Below are 18,201 nucleotides of genomic sequence, written 5' to 3'. Positions count from 1 at the left end.
TCAAAATATAAAAAATTAATGAAAATTAATTTAAGCCATCAGACACTTGAAAAGTGGCACATCACATCTCTAATGTAATCATTTTAACTTTTCAACAGAAATAGCACTGCAAAAATATTAAGGACATACTTCTGTATTTTGGTAGTTATGCTGTCAACATTTAACAAGATTTCTTCAACTTGGACTTGAAAGCATAAATAGTATAAACACTTTTAACAGTATAACAGTACTAAACAATTCCAATAGATAACATTGGTGTCATTACCTTTTTGTGGCTAAAATCGATTGGAAGTCCATGCTTAATTATTGCCTCCGTAAATAAAACTTCGGCATTTATCACATCCAAAGAATCTGTTTGGGCGACGAAAAACGTTGAAAGTTTTCCACTTGTATCGCTAGCAACGGCATTAGACTTGTGTTTTTTTGTCCCAACGTGGTCTTTTACATCGCTAATTCCTCCGTGTCCGATCGAAAAATCTTGTCTGCACAAGGTGCAATTCGCGTAGTTTTCACCCTTTTTGGAACGGATAATTATTCCCGGATAGGCTTTTGAATATTCTTCACGGAATGACTGCAGTTTTCTTTTCGGTTTAAGACTCGTTTGCGATTTTTCTCCGGCTGATTCCATGATCGTTCGCTCGTTTGGAAACAATGTCAACTGGTGCCTCGTGCTTGGCAGCGGTGCTATAAATAGCCTCACGCATGGCATTCGGAATGGCTCGATAGGAAGTTACGGGAAGCAGTGTCGATTGTCATTGTTGTTACGCGATTTGGTGAATAAAACTTAAAAAAAATATATTTTTTTTAATTAATGAAAAACCGTATTTTTTATCACTGCAACCGTAGCCCGGAATAGGTTGATGAAAACCGTACTAATTACGGGAAAACCGGAGTAGTTGGCAGGCATGCATTCACATTCACACACTAGGGCCAATTTAGTGTTGCCAATCAACCTATCCCCAGGTGCATGTCTTTGGAGGTGGGAGGAAGCCGGAGTACCCGGAGGGAACCCACGCAGTCATGGGGAGGACATGCAAACTCCACACAGAAAGATCCCGAGGCCGGGATTGAACTCACGACTACTCAGGACCTTCGTATTGTGAAGCAGACCCACTAACCCCTCTTCCACCGTGCTGCCCTGTGTATATTATAACAGATCTAAAAAAAAAAAAAACTTTCTAAAGTATATTGAGAGTTACAATCAGTGGAATGGCTCATTAATTGACTACTAGGTACTACCTTGAACTAATTAAATGTAACGATCTTGGCTTATATACACTTTGACGTCAATAAAGTTCTAATCTTTGTGCCAATGTTTTTTTACCTGAAAGTCGGGATTGGGGTTGGGATAGGGCAGCCAGGCTGAGCGAGAGTTCTCCTGGTACTTGAAGGGTCCGTTGAAGACCTGCGATATGGCACTGAGATTGAAGGCACACACAGCAGAAGCAGCAATGCTGTTTCTGAAAGTCAGGAAGAAGAAAACACAAGACAGGACAGAGGATGATGAATGAGAGATAAACAAAAGCAAATATTAAACCACTTGAGGACCATCACAGCTAGAAACTTTATTACTGCTTCAAGTCTTTACTTATGTATTTAGCATTGCTGCGAGCCAACAACACACATAAAACACACACAGGAGGTGTAGGTGGCCATGTCGGCCATTATTGCCTCATAAATTCAGCAACGGGACACAATTAAGCTGTTTGGCTTGCCTGATCAACAGCCTTAGCCTTTCAAGCTGTCACTTTAAACACGTCCAAGAGTCGTCCAGTTACGGGGAAAGTAAAGATGGAGAGTATTCATTCTGGAAGTGAGTTATAATCTGACGTGGCTGTTCATTAAAGTCAGTGCCTGCAGGCGGAATGTTTCGAATGTTTTGAAAATATCTTTTTTTTTTTTTAACACTTAGGAGGGATATTTGAACATAAATACCTTTTAGCAAGGGCGTGAGAAATGAATACACTATTTGTATGTGCACAATGCAATCTACATAATGTTGGTACAAGTTATAAAGTGTTTTCGCTATTTAGAAAAACCTTTTGCATGTTATGCATATTGTTGGTGTAAATTGCTTATTGTGTCGTACGGACCTAAAGACAGTCTGGAAAAATGGGTTGACAACTTCTCAAAGAAGCTTTTCTTACTGCCACTCACACACCTGTGACCCGAAGAGGTGAAGCCCACTCGCAATGGCAATGAAGCACATGCTACAAAGATAACATTTTGTTTTAAATTGCAGATCAGTTATTTTACTGATATTAGCAACTTGATAACAATTATTTTTCCTTTTACAAAAAGGGGTGTCATCTTGTAACTATAGAGCAGTGGTTTTTAACCTGGTTCGATCGAACCCTAGGGGTTCGGTGAGTCGACCTTAGGGGTTCGGCGGAGCCTCCGCCGCGCAGGTCAAGACACACCCAACTCATCGTGTAAATAAAAACTTCTCCCTATCGGCATATTATGGATACACCCAAACAATGTTCCCTCTAATTTTCCATCTGATTTGCAGGTGTGTCATTTGTTGTGAGTCCATGTGTTGGTTTTGTTCTTTGAACAAGGTGATGTTCATGCACCAATAAAAAAAACATAACTTTGTCTTGAATTTGAAATTATTATTTTTTTTTAATTTTTCACTAAAGAAGGGTTTGATGAATGAGCATATGAAATTGGTGGGGTTCGGTTTCTCCAATTAGGTAAAGAACCACTGCTATACAGGCAATTCCTGAAGGAATTGCGTGTGAATGCTCCAATGCTGAAGTTGAATGGTTTAAATATTGAAAAGCTGGCGCTGAACTGAAATGCTAATGGTACTTAGGATGGAGGTAGAAATGGCTTAAGTGTTGAAATCGTTTAAAAGCTGAAATAGCTAGAATTTTGGAATGGTTTGAATCTTGAAGAGTTTGAATTCCAAGGGAAACCCGAATTTGGTTTGTAACTTGGGAAAGTGTTAGTTTGAATGTCCAGGATGAGTGTAATGTGTTGATGTTGGAATGGTTTGAATAGGTTGAAAAATGTGGGAATTGTGCAACTTGGAAAAATGTCCCATCCATTTCAATGGGAGCTTCCTGGAAATGTGGGAATTTTGGGAAAAGCGGGATTTAAAAAAAAATGATTAGGAGCATGAATGTCCCGCATGAGCTGAATTGGTTGGTGTTGGAATTGTTTAAATAGGTCAAGAAATGTTGAATTAGTAACAGTTTTTAATTGAGAAATTCCTGGAAGTTCGGGTAAAGGAGGACGTTTTTTATTTCCTTAAATAATATGGTTTTTGTCCTGAATATGAGGAGTGTTTTGACGGTGGAACGGTTGAAAAATGTGAGAAGAGTAGTCGAACTTAAGAAGGGTGGAAATAGGTTACCAAAAAACGTGAATTCCTGGAAATTTGTTGAATGTGGAAAAATGGTAGTTTGAATGTCCAGGATGAGTTGAATGTTTTAAATCGGTTGAAGAATGTGGGAATTGTGGAAGTTTGAAAAATGGCCAATTCATTTTGAATGGGAAAAATGCAAAAAAATAAAAAAATAAAAATATAAAAATATAAAAATATAAAAATAAAAATAAAAATAAAAAAATAAAAAAAGGTATTATGGAAAATCCGGGAATTTTTTTTTAGAATTGTTGAAGTAGAGCACACAATTCCTGAACAGGCTGAATATTTTAAATCAGATGAAAAATGTGGGAATTGTGGAACTTTGAAGAATGTCCCATTGATTTCATTAGCGATTTCGGGAAAAGCGGGAATTTTTTTGAAAATGGTAAAAAACTTGAATGGTCTGAATGAGTTGAAATGTTTGGCGTTGAAATTTTTCAAATCGGTCGAGAAATGTTGAAGTACCAGTAACATGTTGATTTGAGAAATCCATCCATCCATCCATTTACTACCGCTTGTCCCTAAATGGTATTACTAAATTCCTGAAATTTCGGGAAAACCTGGAATTTTTCCAGTTCAAATAACAACTTTGTTTTTTGTCCTGATTAAGAGGAATGTTTTGACGGCAGAACGGTTGAAATGCGTTAAAAAATGTGGAAGGAGTACCGGTAGTGGAAATAAGGCTTTGGAAATAAGGCTTTGGAAAAGCAGGAATTCTGGAAAACCCTGGAATTTTTTTAAACTTGGAAAAATTATACTTTGAATTTTAAGTATGGTGGAATGTGTTGAAGGTAGAATGGTTTGAATAGGTTGAGAAATGTGGAAATGCTGAAAGTTTGAAAAATGTTTTCATTTTCAATGGGAAAAATGTTACGGAAGACCTGGAATTCTGGGAAATCTGTGAATTTTTGGAGTTTGTCAAGGGAAAGCCCACGATTCCCGAATAGGCTGAACAGTTTGAATTTGGAACGGTTTGAATCGGGTGAAAAATGTGGAAGGTAGAGCTCGCTATAATCTGAAGAAGAAGAATACGTTTAAATTGAAGAATAAAGAAAACCATGTGTGAATGCTTTGGCGCATTCACACAATTATGGTCCTATTGTTGAGTCAAAACGATATTATTGCCTCAGCTGGAGCTGGAGTGCATAACGCATACAAGTCTGCTATGTGAACCACTACAATATTGTCATTCTATTGGTGTAAATCAGGGGTGCTGCAACTTTTCAATACTGAAAAATGCAAGGATGCGGGGGCTCGCTTTGAAACGTTTTGTACATTAAAGATTGTCCATCAGTATATGATAAACTAGTTCAAAACAACATTATCTCAGGTTTTGTGTAACTCATACAGTAGGTGACAAAGCAAATAGTTAATATTGTTATATTTAATACATCTCATTAATAATTAATTAATTACATTTTTTAGAACATGTCAAGGGCCAATAAAAAGCTAGCCGCGGGCCAAAAATGGCCCCCAGGCTGCACAGATATAAATGAACAATACTAATAGTCGTACCATCCACAGTGCTAACAAATACCTTAACTACAGCAGTCCATCTGTCATACGTTCCCAAAGCCATTTTCCCCGTAAGAAATAATGCAAATCCAATTATTTCATTTCAGACAGCCAAAAATATTAACACAAAACAAATATTACAGACAATAACGACGGTTTAATATGCATGGGACAAATACAGGTAAAAGCCAGTAAATTAGAATATTTTGAAAAACTTGATTTATTTCAGTAATTGCATTCAAAAGGTGTAACTTGTACATTATATTTATTCATTGCACACAGACTGATGCATTCAAATGTTTATTTCATTTAATTTTGATGATTTGAAGTGGCAACAAATGAAAATCCAAAATTCCGTGTGTCACAAAATTAGAATATTGTGTTAGGGTTAAATTTTGAAGACACCTGGTGCCACAAACTAATCAGCTGATTAACTCAAAACACCTGCAAAGGGCTTTAAATGGTCTCTCAGTCCAGTTCTGAAGCCTACACAAACATGGGGAAGACTTCAGATTTGACAGCTGTCCAAAAGGCAACCATCGACACATTGCACAAGGAGGGAAAGACACAAAAGGTTATTGCTGAAGAGGCTGGCTGTTCTCAGAGCTCTGTGTCCAAACACATTAATGGAGAGGCAAAGGGAAGGAAAAACTGTGGTCAGAAAAAGTGTACAAGCGATAGGGATCACCGCGCCCAGGTCAAGATTGTGAAAAAAAAAACCATTCAAAAATGTGGGGGAGATTCAGAAGGAGTGGACAGCTGCTGGAGTCAGTGCTTCAAGATCCACCACCAAGAGACGCTTGAAAGACATGGGTTTCAACTGCCGCATACCTCGTGTCAAGCCACTGTTGACCAAGAAACAGCGCGCAAAGCGTCTCACCTGGGCTAAGGGAAAAAAGAGCTGGACTGCTGCTGAGTGGTCCAAAGTCATGTTTTCTGACGAAAGCAAATTTTGCATTTCCTTTGGAAATCGAGGTCCCAGAGTCTGGAGGAAGACAGGAGAGGCACAGGATCCACGTTGCCTGAAGTCTAGTGTAAAGTTTCCACCATCAGTGATGGTTTGGGGTGCCATGTCATCTGCTGGTGTCGGTCCACTCTGTTTCCTGAGATCCAGGGTCAACGCAGCCGTATACCAGCAAGTTTTAGAGCACTTCATGCTTCCTGCTGCTGACCTGCTCTATGGAGATGGAGATTTCAAGTTCCAACAGGACTTGGCGCCTGCACACAGCGCAAAATCTACCCGTGCCTGGTTTACGGACCATGGTATTTCTGTTCTAAATTGGCCCGCCAACTCCCCTGACCTTAGCCCCATAGAAAATCTGTGGGGTATTGTGAAAAGGAAGATGCAGAATGCCAGACCCAAAAATGCAGAAGAGTTGAAGGCCACTATCAGAGCAACCTGGGCTCTCATAACACCTGAGCAGTGCCAGAAACTCATCGACTCTATGCCACGCCGCATTAACGCAGTAATTGAGGCAAAAGGAGCTCCAACCAAGTATTGAGTATTGTACATGCTCATATTTTTCATTTTCATACTTTTCAGTTGGCCAACATTTCTAAAAATCCCTTTTTTGTATTAGCCTTAAGTAATATTCTAATTTTGTGACACACGGAATTTTGGATTTTCATTTGTTGCCACTTCAAATCATCAAAATTAAATGAAATAAACATTTGAATGCATCAGTCTGTGTGCAATGAATAAATATAATGTACAAGTTACACCTTTTGAATGCAATTACTGAAATAAATCAAGTTTTTCAAAATATTCTAATTTACTGGCTTTTACCTGTAAATGGAATGGACAAATTAACATTAAACATCACTTTATTGAAACCTATTGCTGGCAAAGAGAAGAGCCATCTTTGAACTTTGATAAAAATCCTTTCTTGAATTCAAAAGTATTTTTCACCTTCATTATCAAAGTGCGGGCACACTCTCAATTTTTGGCCTATTTTGCAGTCGAACACAATTAGAAAAAACCCCACTTAGGCACCAACAGGAATACGCAGGAAAACGCAGTAGTTTGTTAGGCACCACGGTTTATGAAAGCTGGGGCATAGTTAAGGTGAACATTTTCGCCAAAAACCAAATCATAGGAAAAGCGGAGTGTACAGAAACTGCGAAACCACTAAAAATAAAAACACAAATATACCAAAACTAAACTTCAGTTTGATTGCTGAAATACAATAATTATTTTTGTGTGTTTAATCTATGCGGTTGCTTAAGGCCATGACCTCTTGAGGGGGCCACGTGATCAACGCCTGGGCTTTTGAGAAGATTTATTTCATTTAAATATGTCAGTTATAAAATACGACATCATAAAAGTTAAGATAAAATAAATTTTGTTGTCAAAGTTATTAATAATAATAATAATAATAACTGGGATTTATATAGCGCTTTTCTAAGTCCCCAAAGTCGCTTTACATGTAGAACCCATCAATCATTCACAAAACAAAAGTTCAATAATAATCTTGTATTAACCAAATTAGGAATGTATAACACAACTCGCAAAAATGCAAGATGGTTCATTCCTTCTGGTCGCGGCAAACCCAGCATGGAACACTTAGCCATTCACTCTACACACACGTCATAACGTCATCAAAGCTCACTTTTATGCAGTCAACATTTGGGAACCAGGATAATGTGATAGAAGAAGAAAGGTAAGATTATCTATTTGTGGCAGCATCGGACAGTTATGTTTAAGTTTCACTTTTGCATCTCATAGCAGATCATTCTGATGCATTCAATGAACCTTGAATAAAGTTTGAAACAGCAGCATCAATAGTTTTTAAAGACAGTACACGAGCGTTGTCCCGATACTAATATTTTGGTACCGGTACCATCATGTATTTCGACACTTTTCGGTACTTTTCTAAATAAAGGGGACCACAAAAAATTGCATTATTGGCTTTATTTTAACAAAAATCTTACGGTACATTAAACATATGTTATTGCAAGTTTGTCCTTAAATAAAATAGTGAACATACAAGACAACTTGTTTTTATTAGTAAGTGAACAAATAAAGGCTCCGAATTTAGCTGTTGACATATCCAGTAACATATTGTGTCACTTTCCATTCTATTATTTTGTCAAAATTATTAAGGACAAGTGGTAGAAATTAATTATTAATCTACTTGTTCATTTACTGTTAATATCTGCTTACTTTCTCTTTCAACATGTTCTATCTACACTTCTGTTAAAATGTAATAATCACTATTTCTTCTGTTTGATACTTTACATTAGTTTTGGAAGATACCACAAATTTGGGTATCAATCCGATACCAAGTCGTTACAGGATCATACATTGGTCATATTCAACGTCCTCATGTGTCCAGGGACATATTTCCTGAGTTTATAAACATAATATTAATTTTTTTTTAAACGAAAGAAGATATTGTGATTAGGAATGATGTTCGAAAACCGGTTCTCCCAATTGTTCGATAAGAATAGAATCAATTCCATGGATTCGAATCCCTTTTTGAGAAACGGTTCCCGTTATCGAAGCCACTATAGTAAAGAAAAAGATTTGGTTCTTTATTCGAATCCCTGGGAACGAATCCCGTGTCACAGGAAATGTCCTGTGGCACGTCACAGGAAATGGCGAAACTCAGTCATTCGGCGGCAGAAGCAGCAACAACAATGGACCGGAAAAAAACGCTCCAAGGCATGGCTTCACTTTACTAAGAAATACGACGAGGAAATGGCTATCTGCAATTATTGCCAGGCTTCGCTTTCCTGTAAGGGGAGCAGTACAACAAACATGTTGAAACATTTTCAGGCCGTACATAACCTGAAGTTTAGAGAAACGTGCCGTGTCTTCGACACGTAGAGAAGCAGCGACAGAGATGACGAAGCACGCCCCTTTTCCTCTGCTTCAACCTGCAGTCCCAGTGATAGTGCCGGTGAGTAACTAACGTTAACTGTTGCAGGTTAATTTCCATATCTGCTCACTTGTAGCCCTTAGGCTAAAATAACGTTACCTCTTATGTCAACCAGGACTGCAGTAATGTTAGCCAGACTAATGATACCCAAGCATAGTCAGTGGCTAACGGATCATACGTTAGCCTTTTTGTATGTGTCTGATAACGTTAACGGTATCTTGTAGCCTACACCACTCCAGAGTTTGCAGGTCTGTCTAATAAACTAGTGCTTGCAAGATGTGAATTAAGATAATGTTAACGTTATCCTATTTCAGATTATGACATTCATGACAGCCAGTGACTAGGGCAGTGTTTGCTCTGTAGCACAGAGCGTTAACCCATTTACCATGGCGAGGTATAACGCAGAGCGCAGCAAGATCAGTGAGGAGGAGTGTAACAACATTACTCGCAGGGCTAACGAGAATGATGGTGAAAAATCTCCTCCCCTTCAACTTGGTGAACACAGACGAATACAAGTAGGTTAATAATTGTATTTTGCTGACATGTAATGGAGCAAAAAGTAAACAACACCATTACTCTGAAATTTGCTTCAAATGTAAAGTGCTGTACAATACAAATGAATGCAGGATTTTCCCTGCATGTATTTTTCTTAGGTGGCCCACTTAAAGGGGCACTAACAGTCAATATTCATTTATTGTATTAATAATGTTTGGGGGGTAACAACAGTCAATATTTATTTATTTATTCTTTTTTTTTTTTTTTCTTAAAAAATATTATTGTCAAACCAAGCATTGGGTGTTTTTTTCCATATACAACAACCTATCTGGTTTCGATAAGAGAATCGATAAGGAATCGGTTCGATAAGGGCATCAAAATCGATAATTTCTTAACAAACATCATCTCTAATTGCGATGCCAAAAAATATCGATGTAATCATAGTAGTATCGACTAGATCCACTATTGTACTTTGTATCATTACAGTGGATGTCAGGTGTAGATCCACCCATGGCGTTTGTGTACACATTACACCGGTACTTTTAAGAGGCAGTATAGTATCGAATATGATTAATTAGTATGGCAGTACTATACTAATTCCGGTATATCGTACAACCCTTTTAAATGCAAAAAAAACAAAGTGTATGCTCTTTACCACATCAAAAACTGTAAGATCAGCACTGTGTGAGAACATTTTAACAAGAAATGGGCAACAAATTATGTTAGTATCTGCTTTTAAATATTTAGGATTTTTAATTGATGACCACTTGAGTTTTAAGGAGCACATTCAGTATGTTGTAAAAAAAAACTGAAACTTTTACTGGGATTTTATTATAGAAACAAGTATTGCTTTTCTTTTGCTGTGAAACAGAAATTGGTGGAAACAACCTTTTTACCTGTTATTGACTATGGAGATGTGTTGTACATGAATGCTACTGCTGGTTGTCTCCACAAGCTGGATAGTGTGTACCACGGGGCACTGAGATTCATCACCAACTGCGCTCCCCTTACTCACCATTGTGTGTTATACTCAATGGTTAACTGGACATCTTTATATGCTCGATGCCTCAATCATTGGTATGTTTTCATCTACAAAACCATTCTGGGTATCACTCCATCTTATCTGTCTTGTCTTTTAACAAAGAAACAAGGAAGTCACAATCTTCGTTCAATGAATGTTCTGCAATTTGTCGTCCCCAAAGTAAGAACTGAACTGGGCAAGAAAGCATTTAGGTTTTCAGCACCAAAGGCTTGGAATAACCTACAATCGAATATTAAACTTCAAACCCTAGTTACGTTGAATGAGTTTAAAGCTTCTGTGAAAGGACTGCAGTCTACCTGGTCTGTATGCACATGTGTCATGTGAGCAAGTTTTAATGTTGTAAATGTGATGTTTTATGTATTTGTTTACTGTTTTTAATGTAACCTTGCTGCTGCCCTCTTGGCCAGGTCTCCCTTGGAAAAGAAATCGTTGATCTCAATGGGATTTTACCTGGTTAAATAAAGGCTAATAATAATAAAGTACACTAATTATATCAATAATGAGGTATTTTTATCCACTAATGCTCATCCTACGTGAATCCGCTAATCTCTACCTTACACTATGAAGTAAGGGGATACTTGGTATATTCATCAAGTAAATAAGACATGCCAGGTTGTAAAACTCTCATTCTAGCTGCTGTATATTAAAAGTGTCTGCACTACTTAAAAATAAAAACCCAGGACTTAAAAAAAGAAGAATAAAATACCAAATAATTTAGGCAGGTTTAAGAATAGTTTAGGGAGCCTTTAGCTGTCATGAAAAGGCCTAATTACACCACTAGTTTGGAATGCTTGATAAAACACATTATTGATGAACCTAAGACATAAACATGTAAATATTGTGGGCTTGCTGATAATGGAATGCATCATCTACTGTGCTTCTGAGTTATCATGTTGGTAAAACTGACACAATGGACATAATGCTGGATGGATGGGAGTGTAAACATGCAAGAGGGAAACCGGTTTACAATCACATCATCTAGATTCTAGATATATGATCATCTAATCCTTGTTTTTTGCTGTCAAAAGTGCATCAACGAAGTATTGAGCAAAGGCTGTGAATACTTATTATGTACGTGTATTTATTTGGTAACACTTCAGTATGGGGAACATATTTTAAGTAACAAAGACTTAATTTAGAGTTATTTGGACACTAGGGGAACATATAAGCGTTAGGGTTATTAATAAGCAATAATTCTGAGGTTATTGAGGGAAGACTCTTAGTTAATGGCTTACTGGTTGTATAATAAGGCCATGCAGAAGAGGGCATTAATAAGTACTTAAGAGCCAATATGTTAATAATTTTACAATTTTTTTAAAATACATTTGCAAAACTAAAACAAAAAACATGTCACATTGTTATTATGGTGAATTGTGTGTAGAATTTTGAGGACAAAAATGAAATAATTTTATTTTGGAATAAGGCTGTTACATAACAAAATGTGGAAAAAGTTAAGCGCTGTGAATAATTCCCGGATGCACCGTATGTGGGGCGGTGATGTTAGGTTTAGTGTGGGGTGGGGAATAAAGTCATCATTTTCCTTACTTTATCAGTGAATAAGGCATGAAGTCATGGAAGTTGCTAGCTATGCTGCTGGTCCAAATTAAAAGTTGTGATATTGTGGTGTTTTGGTGAAACTTACACATTGGTAGTGAAGATGCCGTAGAGCAGCTCCAGCTCGGGCAGGTAGAAGGTCCCCTGCAGCTCGTTGTAGTAAAAGGGGATTTCTCCCGGTCTGGAACAGTTGAGCCTGGACTTCATGAACGTCGTCCACGTGTCCTCCAGCAGGAAGCGTCCGCCGATGTCGTTCTTGCACACGCGGCCCGCCCGGGAGAAGACGGTGCGACCGCAGTCGTGCTCGACAGCGTACTCCCGAAAGAAGAAGTAGGTGAAGTTGCCGATGTCGTAGGATGACACAAAGTTTGGTTCTGTTGCAGGGGGAAAAAAACAGTTCTGAGTGATTGACTCACACAGCATACGAGTGTGCGGCAGGAGATCAGCATTAATAACAGGCCAACGTTATTATTAATGGATTTGCGTTCTGACAGGAAAACTCATTTTTCATTCTAAAGGTTGAGATGAGAAATGGCCCAAAGAGGTGAAGCGTAATAGTTCTCACCCTGTCAGAAACACACAAGCCCAGCGACATGCACCGCCACAGCAACCACGTTCATCTTTTATGTATGACATTATTAGATCCTAACCGCACACTTTATTCTCCTTGGCAGTGATTTAATTCATCTTTAAATGGAAGTGTAGCAGCCCCCCTCCTTCCACACTTCCATCTCCTCAGCGCCGTCAAACAGCGGAGCAGGAGGGAGGAATTTCTTTTTCTTCCCATTTTCCCTATAAAAAGGTGCACATGTGGTGACTTTTAATTTATTATTCCAATTTTGGGTTTATATGGCCAACAAAAAAGACCCCAAACACCTGAGGTGTGCACTGAAATACATTTTCCTTTCTATGGAATCCTTAAGCATTTTTATATTCATTGACATGAATATGTGAGGGATATAAATATTTAATGCCAGTTTATAAGTGGTTGAAGTGATTTTTTACAACAAGGATCTTCATTTCCAGCTAAATGATGAATTGGGGGAGGAAAGTAATCCTTCAACCAAGACACTGGAGAAGATGTACTCTCTTGTCAGATAAGCATCTGGCACTTTTACGTGTTTTATAAATCACCTATTACAGTTTTTAATATCCTGGTTTCATCTTTTAACTGTCTGCATACTGTGTGGTGCAGTTTTACCTCAATGCAAAGTTGGAGCTGTTAGAAATGCTTTGTTGTTAATGTCCATAATGTATCAGGGAAACCTTTGTAATGCCTAATGATTGGGGGTACCAATTATGATATACTTGTACTTACTTGTATCGATATTATCGGCACAAAAATGTAAACTGTCTTGAATCTTCTATTTTAGGTCTACTGCCAAATTAAAGTGTGCTCCAAAAAATTGGTTGACATCCAAATGCGATTTTTATTTTTTCCGATTTGAAATTGATTCATAATTTGAGAATCGATTTAAAAAAAATTACTCTTTTTTTTTTTTAATCTTTTTTTTTTAGCTAGAACTGAATTGAATTGAATTGAATTATTTATTTCAAACCTGCATACATGCCAACCTTGAGACCTCCAATTTCGGGAGGTGGGGGGTGGGGGCGTGGTTAAGAGGGGAGGAGTATATTTACAGCTAGAATTCACCAAGTCAAGTATTTCATATATATATATATATATATATATATATATATATATATATATACATATCTATATGTATATATATACATATATACACATTTTTAATATATATATATATATATACATATATATATATATACAGTATATATATATATATACATACATATATATATATATATATATATATATATATACATATATATATATATATACAGTATATATATATATATATATATATATATATATATATATATATATATATATATAAATAAAAGAAATACTTGAATTTCAGTGTTCATTTATTTACACATATACACACACATAACACTCATCTACTCATTGTTGAGTTAAGGGTTGAATTGTCCATCCTTGTTCTATTCTCTGTCACTATTTTTCTAACCATGCTGAACACCATCTCTGATGATGCATTGCTGTGTGGCACGCACAAAAGTGCTTTCATCAAATGCACTAGATGGCAGTATTGTCCTGTTTAAGAGTGTCACAACATTGCTGTTTACGGCAGACGAACTGCTTTACGGTAGACGAAAACGTGACTGCTGTTGTTGTGTGTTGTTACCGCGCTGGGAGGACGTTAATGAAACTGCCTAACAATAAACCCACATAAGAAACCAAAAACTTGTCCTCGATCATTCTACAGTTATAATGATTGGGCAGGCACGTTGTTTATATTGTGGGAAAGCGGACTCAGGTCCGCATGGAGCTGGAGGGGGCGTGGCCTCCAGCTCCGCCTGAATTTCGGGAGATTTTCGGGAGAAAATGTGTCCCGGGAGGTTTTCGGGAGAGGCGCTGAATTTCAGGAGTCTCCCGGAAAATCCGGGAGGGTTGGCAAGTATGCAAACCTGCACAGTACAACACACTTTTTTTTTTTACATTTTGGCAGAGACATTTATGCAAGGCTTGAAAAGGGGTTGGATGAAGCAAATGCTTATAATATCCCAACCCCTCTCACTCATTCCACATTTAACATAAACAATATAATACAAGAACAATACTATACAAACAAAAACAAGAAAAGCTCCTGTACACTAACAATACAATAGTACCACTGTTACTATGAGACAAGACAAGACGAGACAAAACACACATTCACACACACACAGGCCCAAACACTCTCTGACCATACACCTCTCTCTCATCGCTCTGTGCTGAGAGCATCACTCTTTCCTTCTCGTACTTCTTCAGTACTTCTTTTTTAAACAGTCTTTTAAATTGAATCATGTTAGAACAGGTTTTTAACTCGTCCCCTAAGTTGTTCCACTTACTCCACGCACTGACATGCACATTAATTTTAAAGTTGTTCTAAATTTAGGAAAATATAATTTGTTGTTTCCGCTTAGACTGTAACTATGGTGAGCATCTCTATCCTGGAATAGGTTTTGTATATTGGATGGTAGGGAGAGAACTATTATTGATATTATTGTCAGACTTAGCCTTTTCTTGGTTTAACTCCTATCCTACTGACAGGATGTAGTGCATCTCCCATAACAACATGTTATGTTAAGGTAATGTGTGGAGTTCCACAGGGTTCGGTTCTTGGCCCTGCACTCTTTAGTATCTACATGCTGCCGCTAGGCGACATCATACACAAATCTGGTGTTAGCTTTCACTGTTATGCTGATGAGACCCAACTCTACATGCCCCTAAAGCTGACCAACATGGCAGACTGTAGTCAGCTGGAGGTGTGTCTAAACAAAATTAAACAATGGATGTCCAGCAACTTTTTGCACCTTAACGCTAAGAAAACGGAGCTGTTTATTATCGGTCCTGCTAGACACCGACATCTATTTAATAATACCACCTTAACATTTGACAACCAAACAATTACACAAGGCAACTCGGTAAAGAATCTGGGTATTATCTTCAACCCAACTGTGTAACTAAAACGGCCTTTTTTCATCTGCGTAATATCGCAAAAATGTGTTCCATTTTGTACACTAGCGACGCTGAGATCATTATTCATGTGTTTGTTACGTCTCGTCTCGATTACTGTAACGTATTATATTCGTGTCTCCCTATGTCTAGCATTAAAAGATTACGGTTGGTACAAAATGCGGCTGCTAGACCTTTGACAAGAACAAGAAAGTTTGATCATATTACGCCTATACTGGCTCACCTGCACTGGCTTCCTGTGCACTTAAGATGTGACTTTAAGGTTTTACTACTTACGTCTAAAATACTAAATGATCTAGCTCCATCCTATCTTACTGATTGTATTGTACCCTACGTTCCGGCCAGAAACCTACATTTCAAAAATTCTGGCTTATTAGTGATTCCCAGAACCCAAAAAGAAGTCTGCGGGCTATAGTACTCTGGAATGCAGTTAGAGATGCTACCTCAGTAAAGGCATTTAAGTCCATTCTTAAAACTCATTTATACAACCTAACCTTTAAATAGACTTATTTTTTAGACCAGTTGATCTGCCCTCTCTCTTTTCTGCTCTGCCCCCCTCTCCTCCGTGGAGAGGTTTTTAGGTGGCAACGGATCAGTTTCCTTGGAGGTTGCGCTAGCTGTTCCAAGTCAAGACCACTCCTCTGTGCATCAGTCGGTGATGTCTCTGCGCTGCTGTCTTATCCACATGCAAGAGGATACTCTGCTGGCCTCACTATGGACTGGACTCTCACAATATTAAGTAGATCCACTCGACGTTCATTGCACTGGTCGCCCAGGGGGGGGTCCTCACATTTGCGGTCCCCTCCAAGGTTTCTCATTGTTCTTATAGGGTTGAGTTCTTTCTTGCCCTGATGTGGGATTACAGAATTGTAATTTGTGAAGCCCTTTGAGACATTTGTGATTAAGAGCTATATAAATAATCTTCGATTGACTGACTGATTGATTGGTTGATTATTATTGTGTGAATGCTCCAAAGCATTCACACATGGTTTTCTACACCAAAATTCATCTATTCATTATTCAACTTCAACTTCTTCTTCTTCTTCTCCAGATTTTGGCGCTCTCTACCTTCCACATTTTTCACCCGATTCAAACCATTCCAACTTCAAACTGTGCAGCCTATTCCCAGATTTCCCAGAATTCCAGGTTTTCCGGGACAATTTTCTCATTTCCACATTTTTCAACCGATTCAAACTATTCCACCCATTCTAGAAATTCAAACTATAATTTTTCCAAGTTAAAAAAAATTCCAGGATTTTCCAGAATTCCTGCTTTTCCATAGCCCTATTTCCACCCTTTGTTCTGGCGACTACTCCTTCCACATTTTTCAATGCATTTCAACCATTCTACCGTCAAAACATTCCTCTTAATCAGGACAAAAAACGAAGTTGTTTTTTGAACTGGAAAAATTCCCGGTTTTAACACCAACCATTTCAACTCATTAAGACCATTCAAGTTTTTACAATTTTTTTTTTTAAATTCCCGCTTTTCACAAAATTATCACATTTTGGGAAAATTCCCAATGAAATCAATGGGACATTCTTCAAAGTTCCACAACCCCCACATTTTTCATCTGATTCAAGCCGTTCCAACTTCAAAAATATTCAGCCTGTTTGGGAATTGTGTGCTCGAATTCAACAATTCTAAAAAAAAATTCCAGGATTTCAGTTCAACTTCAGCATTGGAGCATTCACACGCAATTCATTCAGGAATTGCCTCATGTAGTTATTGATGCTGTTGTATATTTATATTCTAAGTATTGTAAAGATGGGATTAGTTTGGAGTTGGATTTTTTCTTATTATTTTGTTTAACATTCTGTGATTTATATAAATAAAATTCACAGTGTCAGTCCATAGTGGTAAAGAGGGCGCTAAGCCGGAAGGCAAAGCTCTCAATTTACCGGTCAATCTACGTTCCTATCCTCACCTATGGTTTATGACCGAAAGGACAACATCTCGGATACAAGCGGCTGTAATGAGTTTTATCCGTAAAATGGCAGAGCTCTCCCAGGGCTCGGAGTAAAGTCGTTGCTCTTCCTCATTGAGAGGAGATGAGGTGGCACGGACATCTGGTTAGGATGGGCCCCGGACACCTCTCTGGGGAGGTGTTCAGGGCACATCTGACTGGTAGGAGGCCACGGAGAAGACCCAGGACACGTTGGTGAGACTATGTTTGCCCAGCTGGCCTAGGAACGCCTCGGGAACTGGACGAAGTAGCTGGGTAGAGAGAAGTCTGGGCTTCTCTGCTTCGACTGCTCCCCCGCAACCCGGCCTTGGATAAGTGGAAGAAGATGGATGGATTACAGATCGAGTACAGGAAGTGAACAAACAAATGTGTTACAAATGACGATGAAACGGAAAAGGGGTAGATTTAAACAAGCCCTGCTTCTTTCTACTACTTTTTGTACATGCTGCAATAAGAAACTATAAATATGTGATGTACCATATTGTAACTGTACGCATGTTCGAAATCAATTAATACCATAACCATAACCATCACTGTATAGTACGTGGTGGTATACGCACAAACTTATCTGATCTGCCAGAGAATAAAAGGATGTTGCAGGAGGCATCAGTGTAGAGAAGGGGCGTATAACTCTGTGGAGAGGCGGGGCCAGCGGTCCGACACCGGGGCCCGCTCCAAGATGGCAGCGAGGAGGCGTGGCCTGCAGACCCGCGTCCAAATGGACTACAGGTGCGTGGGTCGGGCAGCTGGGCACAATCAGATAATCTGTCTGTGTATAAAAGCGTGACAGCTGAGAGAGACGAGAGGAGAGGTGGA

At 38.3% G+C, this 18,201-nt stretch overlaps 1 protein-coding gene across 4 annotated transcripts in view; it reads right to left on the bottom strand.

The window, feature by feature from the left end:
• The window catches only part of sema5a (sema domain, seven thrombospondin repeats (type 1 and type 1-like), transmembrane domain (TM) and short cytoplasmic domain, (semaphorin) 5A), a 393,767-nt gene that overhangs the window by 147,012 nt on the left and 228,554 nt on the right, over positions 1 to 18,201 (bottom strand). For all 4 annotated transcript variants that reach the window (XR_012050550.1, XR_012050549.1, XM_061965607.2 and 1 more), the window contains exons 8-9: positions 11,949 to 12,234; positions 1,325 to 1,460 (exon numbers count right to left, since the gene is read on the bottom strand). Coding sequence is in view for 2 of the 4 variants with exons in the window: in XM_061965607.2 (XP_061821591.1) it covers positions 1,325 to 1,460; positions 11,949 to 12,234 (422 nt within the window). In the remaining 2 variants the exon portion in view is untranslated. The remainder of the gene's footprint in view (positions 1 to 1,324; positions 1,461 to 11,948; positions 12,235 to 18,201) is intronic.

This window comes from Nerophis lumbriciformis, linkage group LG07 (genome assembly GCF_033978685.3).
Source record: "Nerophis lumbriciformis linkage group LG07, RoL_Nlum_v2.1, whole genome shotgun sequence".
Classification (NCBI taxonomy): Eukaryota; Metazoa; Chordata; class Actinopteri; order Syngnathiformes; family Syngnathidae; genus Nerophis; species Nerophis lumbriciformis.
This window is presented reverse-complemented; position numbering and strand designations above follow the sequence as displayed.